The 9,205-nt window shown below is 37.4% G+C and overlaps 1 protein-coding gene across 1 annotated transcript in view; it reads right to left on the reverse strand.

The window, feature by feature from the left end:
- Positions 1 to 42: 42 nt before the first annotated feature.
- SECISBP2 (SECIS binding protein 2) overlaps positions 43 to 9,205 on the reverse strand; it is a gene marked incomplete at its 5' end in the record, with an annotated part of 9,911 nt that continues 748 nt past the window's right edge. Inside the window, 7 exons of the mRNA XM_009870879.1 lie at positions 43 to 152; positions 1,366 to 1,567; positions 2,023 to 2,177; positions 2,888 to 3,108; positions 4,761 to 4,902; positions 5,344 to 5,482; positions 6,949 to 7,118. Of these exons, the coding sequence (XP_009869181.1) occupies positions 43 to 152; positions 1,366 to 1,567; positions 2,023 to 2,177; positions 2,888 to 3,108; positions 4,761 to 4,902; positions 5,344 to 5,482; positions 6,949 to 7,118 (1,139 nt within the window). The remainder of the gene's footprint in view (positions 153 to 1,365; positions 1,568 to 2,022; positions 2,178 to 2,887; positions 3,109 to 4,760; positions 4,903 to 5,343; positions 5,483 to 6,948; positions 7,119 to 9,205) is intronic.

Here is a 9,205-nt window from a genome sequence, read left to right on the forward strand (position 1 = left end):
AAAATAAAACATAATTAAAAGCCCAATAGGTTGGGTCTGGATTTACTGATGCTCTTCTGAATTCACTGTCACCATGTCAGCAGTTGCACTTTTTTCCAGTTCCAGTGCATATGGGTTATATTCTTCTTCAAGTTTTCTCTTCCAGATTTTAACTAGGGAATATGAGAATTAAAAAAAAAAAAGACAACAAAACAAAAACACAGGTTACTGTATGATACTTGAGGAAAAACTTGAAATGAGAAATCACACTGATTCTCTACTTCCTCCTCAAAGTAAGCGCTGAGACATGTTGGCACGTGGGCATGGTGGCATGTACACCATGTGACATCAGATGATGCACAAAAGAAGGTGAGGCCGCACCTCGAATCCTGTGTTCAGTTTTGGGTCCCTCATGACAAGAAAGACATTGAGGTGCTGGGGCATGTCCAGAGAAGGGCAACAAAGCTGGAGAAGGGTCTAGAGCCCAAGTCTTACAAGGAGCAGCTAAGGAAACTGGGGTTGTTCAGCCTGGAGAAAAGGATGCTCAGGGAGATTTTATGGCTCTTTACAACTACCTGAAAGAACATTGTAGTGAGGCAGGTGTTGGTCTTTGTCCCAACAAGTGACAGCACAAGAGGAAATGGCCTCTGGTTGTGCCAGGGGAGGTTTAGATCAGATATCTGGAAAAATTTCTTCACTGAAATGGTTGTCAAGCATTGGAACAGGCTGCTCAGGGATGTGGTGGGGTCACCATCCCTGGAGCTACTGAAAAGACAGAGAGATGTGGTACTTGGGGACATGGTTTAGTGGTAGACCTGGTATCACTAGTTTAACAATTGGACTCGATAGTCTAAAGGTTTTTTCCAACCTAAGCAACTATATGATTCTAAGTTTTAAATTACCTAGTATCCATGATAATTGTTATTGTCTGGTGACTGTATGAACAGTGGTGGAGAAACGTGTTTCTAGAAGTGAAAAGCCTTTAGAAAACATGAACATTTTTGGACAAGAAGATATATCTCAGACATGCTTCAATACAAAACTTATGTCCACCATGTTACAGAATAGGCAATTCTAGAAAAAAAAATTAGGAGGATTTTTTAACAAATAGAACTAATAAGAAGCTCTGTTAAACCTCTCTTGTCAAAGCCATTAGGACTGCATGCCATCAGTGGATTTCAGAAAGGAATCCTCACCAAGACTTTCTCAGCAAGAGCTGACCCCAGGTTTATAAAATTAGGGAGGCATGAGGAAATCACAGAAAAGCAGAATTCCCCTCCTTACTAACCACTAAAGCGTTAGGTGTCATTCATTTCAGTGAAAATTGTAGAATCGAAGAGCATCTTGACTGAAAACTTAACCAAAACCAAGTCACTAAATACTCACTATAGTTTGGTACATCCTCATCAGAGTCCTTGGAAGATGTTTTACCAATTTCTGCTAAGCCATTTTTTTCACATTCAGTGGTTAAGATGCTGGGTTGGGTTCCCCTTAGTCCTCCTTGAGCTTCTTCCTCTAAAGCTGCTATCATATCTTTGTAAGCCTTCCTGGCCTCTGTCGTGAGCTGTACCATTCTATGAAAATGGTCCTGTGGAAATATAAAATACCATTAGAGCTTAAATGATACAGTGAATTTTAACTTCTCTATGAAAATCTGTAATAAATATGCCTTACTCAGAAAATACATATCCATATATAAAAGTTTAGCAGCCAAATATGTATAAAGCCAGGAAAAACGAACCAATCGTAAGCATTTAAAAAATACCAGTTCTCTTGGGGGGGAAAAAAAATTCTCTTGGGGAAAAAAAAAATTGGAAAGAGATTGGGATGGAGATAAAGTCAGCAAGAGATAGGCAAACTACTTTCTTAAACTGTGCCAAGTGTCTGTAAAATTGTTTTTCTGTATAAGCCACTGACCAGAGATAAAGAGCGTAAGAGTGCAAAACCAAACCAAACAAAACTTTAAAATCAGAGTATTTTTTCTCTCCTTACAAGTAAAAAGTAAAGCTAAACAAAAACATGAACCTACATATTTCGGCTTACCTGAGCCCCATCATAGCTAAAAATTCCCACCACACTCACAGGCACTGCTTTGTTCACACAGCGGCCCAGGGCCTTGCGATTAAGGGCAAAAACGAACGGGATATTCTGTTCACAGGCGCAGTCAATAATGTTGTGTAGAGTGTCATCCAACCCACCTGGAGCAGACAATAGCATTGGCAAAGAATGACACGATTCAAGCTGAACTGTTAAAAGATGGCAAAAAATGTCCCAGGATTATGGGTACCTTTTGAAATTATGAGAGTTTGCAGGGAAAAAATACATGGATTGCAGTAACAGTATTAGATCTCCATTTTTAAAGGAGAATTTGACATTTTTTTCCTTAATAAGCAGTATCCTTAGACCGCTATACTCTGTATTTTTATGTGTAGTGTAGTCTAATCTAATATTAAAAAAAGGCCTAGCTGCTGAGAAATGATTTAAAAGTTAATAGAAAGTAACGACAATAATCACAACAAACTTTAAACTGTCAGTGACAACCTACTGTCCACCTGTGGCCTAAAAGAGACCAATACAGCTGGGCTTTTTGTGGTGGCACAGCCAGCATCAGCAACCTTTATCTTTTCTCAGCTGTGCCGGTGCAATCTTTTGTGCAGCTGCACTGCAAAGCCATAACTAAACACATCCTAGTTTCTGAGAACTGGCCCCACCTCAGATAGTCTTGACTTCGCTCACGCTTTAGCTGCACAGCAGTAAACAGTCTTTAGAAGGCAGACATATTTATACGACTGGGTTTTAAAAGCTACTTGCAGAAGTTTCTCCAAAACCAATTCTGCTGTCCATATACTAAGCCTGCTTTTTTACATTTCTTTCACTAAAAGAACTATTTTTTTAAAAACTTATTTACCCTTTGACTGAATCTTTTCACAGTTAGGAGAGATGATGACACACTTCAGTTTTTTCAGCTTCAGATGTTTCAAAACTTCTCTAAGACCCATAACAAGCCTGCGTTTTATCTTGGCCTTTACTGGGTCTTTCTGATACAAGCGATCTTGGAAACGAACCAGTTCCTTTAAGAGATCTGTCACACAGCTGTCAACTTCTTTACTAAGTACCTGGCTGCAGTAACTGGAAGGAAGAATCAATTAGATGTTAAAAACCCTAAAGTGACAAACATGTAACACGTAAATACATAATATGTAAAATATAAAAAATTCACCTTCTATTCAATGTCCTTTTTTCTATTTGTATTCCAAGTTATATACATGAAAACAAAAAATTTACGTAAGATTTTTTTCAGTGGCTGAGAACTTAAAGTTTTGTTACTTGTGGTATCTGTCTCTCCTATAAACCCTACCAAAAATACATACATGTATGTGCAATAAACCTACATATACAAATACACATTCTTCTATCAAAGCATTTTTCTGAGGGCATTTATTTGAACCTGTATAACTCAATGTACAGCAAAGTAAAAAATTCTAATTTTCTATAAATAACAAGGCTACTTATAACAAAGATGGATATCTGGATCAAATGCCTCCTTCCCAGGTTCCTATTTTTTGTCTGTCACTCTATTTCACTTATCAGACTGCAGCCTTGTAGTGTTCATTAAAAAAAGTTAAAAATGGATGTACTTCATCCTTCAAGTCTTCCATGGGAAAGATCAGGGTTCTAAATTATTTCCCCACCACCACGTTTTACAGGAAAAAACATTCAGTAAAGAAAGGTTCCAAAGAGAAAATCTGAAGATATTTCAAATGCATAGTCAACAGGAAGATGCTAAGTGGCAAATTCACATCAGATTATGAGAAGAGGTTGCAAGATCTACCCTGGATCTTAGACATAGAATTATCCCAAAATTTTATCAACGTTACAAGAGGTTTTATTTACTATTTCCAGTTGATTTCACCAATTCTTAAAGGTAGGTCTACTAAAACATTGAAACCCTAACCTAAAGACATAAAATATTCTAAGCTTTGCTGAATCCTGTAACAGGTAGGACTGAGTTGCCCTACACATATTCAACCCAAACTTTGCCTTCAGTAAAAGAGTGTTGCATAAACAGATATTAAGTAGTTTTCAATGCAATTACAAGTTAAGCTAAAGCTAAAACATGGCATCTGGAAGGTGATGAATGACTGTATCAATATTAACCATTACTGTAATATGAACTGCAAAAAGTAACTGCTAGCCTAGAGTAACTGTTTTAAACTGCCCAGATTGGATCTCTGATCTCTTCACATGTAGTACCAATTACTTCTTCTTTTACAAGCAATAAACATCTATTTAAACAAAACTAAAAGTGTTTGGACTTAATAACCCATAATCCTTCTCTTTATTTCCCTGCCTAGTCACAACATAAAAATATCTGACTAGTCACATTCTTTACATTTTTGCCATTTGGTCTGGCAGCAGAAAACCAAAATATACACTAAAAGTAAGGTGTACTGCTCTTTTTTCTTTAATATTAGGCCGGTACTCCATTTATTTAAAATAAAGCACTTTATTAAAAGCAACTCCTTTACCTTCCTTAGACTGTAATGAATTTCTGATTATTTTTTTTTTTTGTCAAGGAACATAGATTTTGAAGTGAGAATTACAACAATGTACACATTTCTCTGGAAGAAGCTTTGTGTCAGTTTAGAGAAAGACTGAAAAATTATTTAGAACCTAAATGCCAGTTAGTGCTGCACAGAATGCAACTGAAATATCCTGTTTGGAAAATGCCATATTGGTGGTACTGCAGAAAACCAGATAACAGTATAAGCAATACTTACTCTCTAAAATTCCTGCTATGGATTTTTGGAAGATTGGAAGTTTGTTGCTTTGAAGTTACAGAAGAAGTCATAGAACCTTCTGTTGCTTCCTTGGTCCCTGTGTTCTGTGGAGACCCCTCAGCACTTTGCATTACAGGAACAGCTATCATGTAAATAAAGATAATTCAATGAAAAGACAGACCAGAAGCATTGTGAAGAGACTAACTTGTTAAGTATCTGTTGAAGAGTCAATACTTCAGTATTACAAAAGTGTGTGATAGCAGGGGAACAGGTTATACAATTTTCTTTATCTCCTAGTTTTTATTATCCTACCTATTTAATACAGATTGCCAGAGAGATGCAGGCACTCTCATTATGACATAATAAATCCATAAGGCATAGAAGTGTGGAACAGTAATCAGAATTTGAACTACTCAACCACACTATCAGCTGTGCTTCACTTTAAACTCTAGGTAAGCCGAAGCTGAATCTCAGAAAATTCTAAAGTTACAGTTTTCATTTGGCAGTATTTGGTACACATTTTTAGAAAGCACTCTCAAATCTCCACCTACATACTCTAATATAGCCTTACACCGAACAATACCTGCGTGACTATCCTGTAAAAGCATTTCATCTTCAGTAATATTTTCTGCAGACTGACAAATATTATTTTCATCTTTAGGTACCGCTGTCTGTTCTAACAGATGTTGTTGTTTTCGTTGTTCTCTTTCTTTCAGAATAATCTAAAAAACAAACCAACACAAAAAACCAAATTAATCCAAAGATACACAGCAGTTCATCTTATCAAGTGCTTACATACAGACCATTCATAAAAAAGTTTTGCACTATCATTCAAAGTTACAACATTTTTAATTTTTTTATTTAATTTACACATAAAGAAACGGAAAGATATTCCCTAAATCTACATAGAAAAGGACTTTTTCCTTGATTAGCAGTGTCTGGGTGAAGAAAATACTGACTAGGCATCAAGGGCAGAACTAAAGTTAAAGTGACAAATTGCTTCAATGCAGAGAAGCAGGTGAAAAGGTCTCCCTCTTTACCTTTCCTCTTAAGACCATCCATCTGCAGTCCAACACTCAAGTACATATATCTGTGTTACTCTTTATATTACCCTATTAAAACTTGAGTCAGTCTGATCTCTGTCTCTGAATTTGCTGCCTGAAGAAAAAGATAAATTACCACGGACAACTAAGCCATGTGGTACATGGAAAGAAGGAAAGTAGGAGATGTGGTAGATCCAAACATGCTACCGCAGTTTCCTGAAACACATCTTCCTTCCTTGCTTTCATAGCTGCCAAGAAGCAGTTAAAGAAGCAGCTATTGTATATATGAGCACCAGTTCAGCTAATCTACCCAAAATTTGTAATTAATTACACCACAGAATCTATTTGCAAATGCAAATTTCTCCATTTGCTTTTGTCAAAGATGAACAAAGAACAAAAATAAATTCCCTACCTATCAGAACACAGACATGACGCTAACAAAAAAATTTTTGTCTTCTCAAACCTACATTGGGAAATAGATGGCATGAAGACAGAACAGCCAAAAACACAGTAAGTAGTATCACGCCCCAGAGTTTTTTACATATGTGTTATACATTAAATATGCTATATTGTACAGTTCTCAAATTCAGTGACTTCCTTCACTAGCTCTGTACGAATTGTTCTAGACCAAAAAGTGACCTAGGAATGGAGTGACGTCTCAAAACCCTCTATATAAAAGACATGACAGAAAGCAATGTGAATGGCAAAGAGGGAAGATAAAAGAGTAATCAGCGGCTGGATCTAACAGTAGTTGCTGCAGAATCAGCCACGGTTCTGGCGTGTAAGTGCACAGAAATGTTAAATACTATCTTTGTTGGATCCACTCTCCCCAGTCCTGCAAATAAGTATACCTTGTCCAAACCAAGTAATATTTCTTGGGGTGTTCCCCTGTACCAACAACGTGTGGGCACTTTCGTGGTGGTACTTTTTCAGCTACCAAGTTATTTATTTGAGAAAACATATTTTGGGGAAATTTGTATATGCTATTTAGTACGATACCTCTCTTCTGAGGAAACACAAAGCTGAATTTAGACATGTGGATGCTGAGACACATATCTCCGTACCAGAAGGTGTAAAAGACTCACAGAGTGAAACTAAATTTACATTGGCCTATATTACACTTTTTTAGGTAAAAATACAAGCACCTTTTTAAGAGGCGTTGGTCTCTTTGCTTTAGGGACTTCTCTCTGTTTCCCTTTCTTTACCAAAGGAGCACTGGAATCCAAAGGGTTATGAGGCATCTTTTCTTGGTTTAACCGGTGACTTTTTGTGGCTGTAGCAGGTTCTTTAGAAAGCAATGGTATGGCACCACCAACTGAGATAAAAACACCAAAAACAGTCTGCATCAGACAACAATAAAACACCCAAACATGTCTCCAATGCAATCTTAATGTCTGGATGTGTTGTGTTGCTAGTAAGAAGTATCTGTAGGCAATCCTGTCTTATTAAACAATGTTGCTTAGTAAAGATACTCCTCTCAAAAGACTGACACATCCTCTACTTTTATTACACAACTAGAATCACAAGCTCTGACCCTTAACTCTCAAAAGCAGAATTTTCAAAACACTGCACTCCAAGCTACCTTCAACACCATGCCATGCTGGCTTAGTCAAACTTCACGAATCACCACGTTTCACGGTAACAGCATTTCAGCCTCCATAGATTCTGTACTGCGTTAAGATAAATATTGAGTTGCAGTATTACAGATTTTAGATTTAACTGCCGTAAGTAATTAGGAGCACTTAGTTACACCTTAATGAAGTTGGATGAAGTTCATCGGCAGATGGGTAATGAGTAGTGCAAAGCTGCAGCTAAGTTTCTTTGGCACAGCCAGCACAGCTCTTGGGAGATGTCTACTTTTCTTGCATTTTGCAGAGGGTTTAGAGCACAGAAGCTTTAAATGACTGGCCAAGTAACTGAACTTGGACCTCACACCTTAAAAATGACTCTCCCTTTCCAACTCAGTATCAGTAGGAATTGCTGTATCCTGTGAGAGCACTTCATCACACTTCAGTTACCTGCAACATAAACCAGGTTACATTAGCAAGTCTATGAAGAGGGCGATTAGCCGAATGAGCTTGCCTTGGTGCCTCAAGCAACTTCTCTCCCCTAAAAAGCACCCAAAGATTCTGGCAGCTTGTCTTAAGACATCTTCATTTACTGCTTCCAAAGTATTTATATACTAATCCTCTAACACTGCATACATTATTATCAGCATAAACAATTTACTTCATAAAACTGCCACACCACAACCTCTCTTTTCTGCCTCTGTATAACAAAGGCAAATTGAGAACGCTGCCAAGAACACTGTGCAGCACACTGGCATAGGCGGCTGCAAAAAATTGGAGCTGGATTTGAAGCAGTATGTAAATTATACATCTGGCAGACACATGGCATCTCCTTCACTGTGTACATCACTTCTTCATTTCCAATTCACAGAGCTTGTGTTCCTGAACTTGATGGTTTAACACTTTGTGTCATTTTTGCATGATTGATGCATTTCCAAAATGCAATTTAAATTCAAATAATTACTGCTTCACTATGCTCTTCCATCCATAAATTATTTACCAAATGAAGTAGTATAGTAAATGGAATAAAATACATTTGCCTAGAGTCACACTCCCCACCCTTCTTGCTCACCGTGCTTCTCTTTTCTTTTAGAGGGTCAGCACACTGCCACCTCACAAACTAAAGTTACATTTTAGTACACACCAATTTAATGGGTGCACTGAATGTTAAAAAAAAGTATAAGGCTGAGGCAACATCTGCCTTATACTTCCAGGTTACCAACACGACACATCAGTTCCTCTTCTGCAACAGATTCAGACACAGGCAAATTAATATTAGAAAAAAGGTATCGTGACTCATGTATTTGTGCTCCACCATCTACTCACCAATCCATGCACTGTACAACTTTATAGAAACAAAACCACTTATTAGCACCTCTGCAGCGCTGAGTTGGACTAACTCCAATGAAAAAAAAGAGACTCCAGAAAAAGAATTTTTAAAAGCACTGTACAAGTTCTCTCAGCGAAGGAAACTCCCATTGATGCTTGGTATTTTGAGCTTTTTATTTAAAATGTCAGCTATCATACTAAACACTGTGAGATGAATTCTCTTTTGATCAGCTCTGTTTCTGAAATAATTTTTAAAAAATCTTCACTGAAATAAGGAGAGAAATTTTATCATCACTAAATTTGGGCAAACATAGTTTCACAGTTTCAAAGAATGGCCTAGGCTGGAAGGGACCTCAGAGATCATTTTAATCCAGCCTCCCTGTCACCAGGGATGCCTCTCAGGCAACATCACGCTTCCTTTTGCAAAACAGACTGCCTAATGTAGCCAAGAATAAATTTTGACCTACAGTGAAAAAGACACTGAGCTATTTGTTTCTGCTTCCTG

Source organism: Apaloderma vittatum, unplaced genomic scaffold (genome assembly GCF_000703405.1).
Source record: "Apaloderma vittatum isolate BGI_N311 unplaced genomic scaffold, ASM70340v1 scaffold10656, whole genome shotgun sequence".
NCBI lineage: Eukaryota > Metazoa > Chordata > Aves > Trogoniformes > Trogonidae > Apaloderma > Apaloderma vittatum.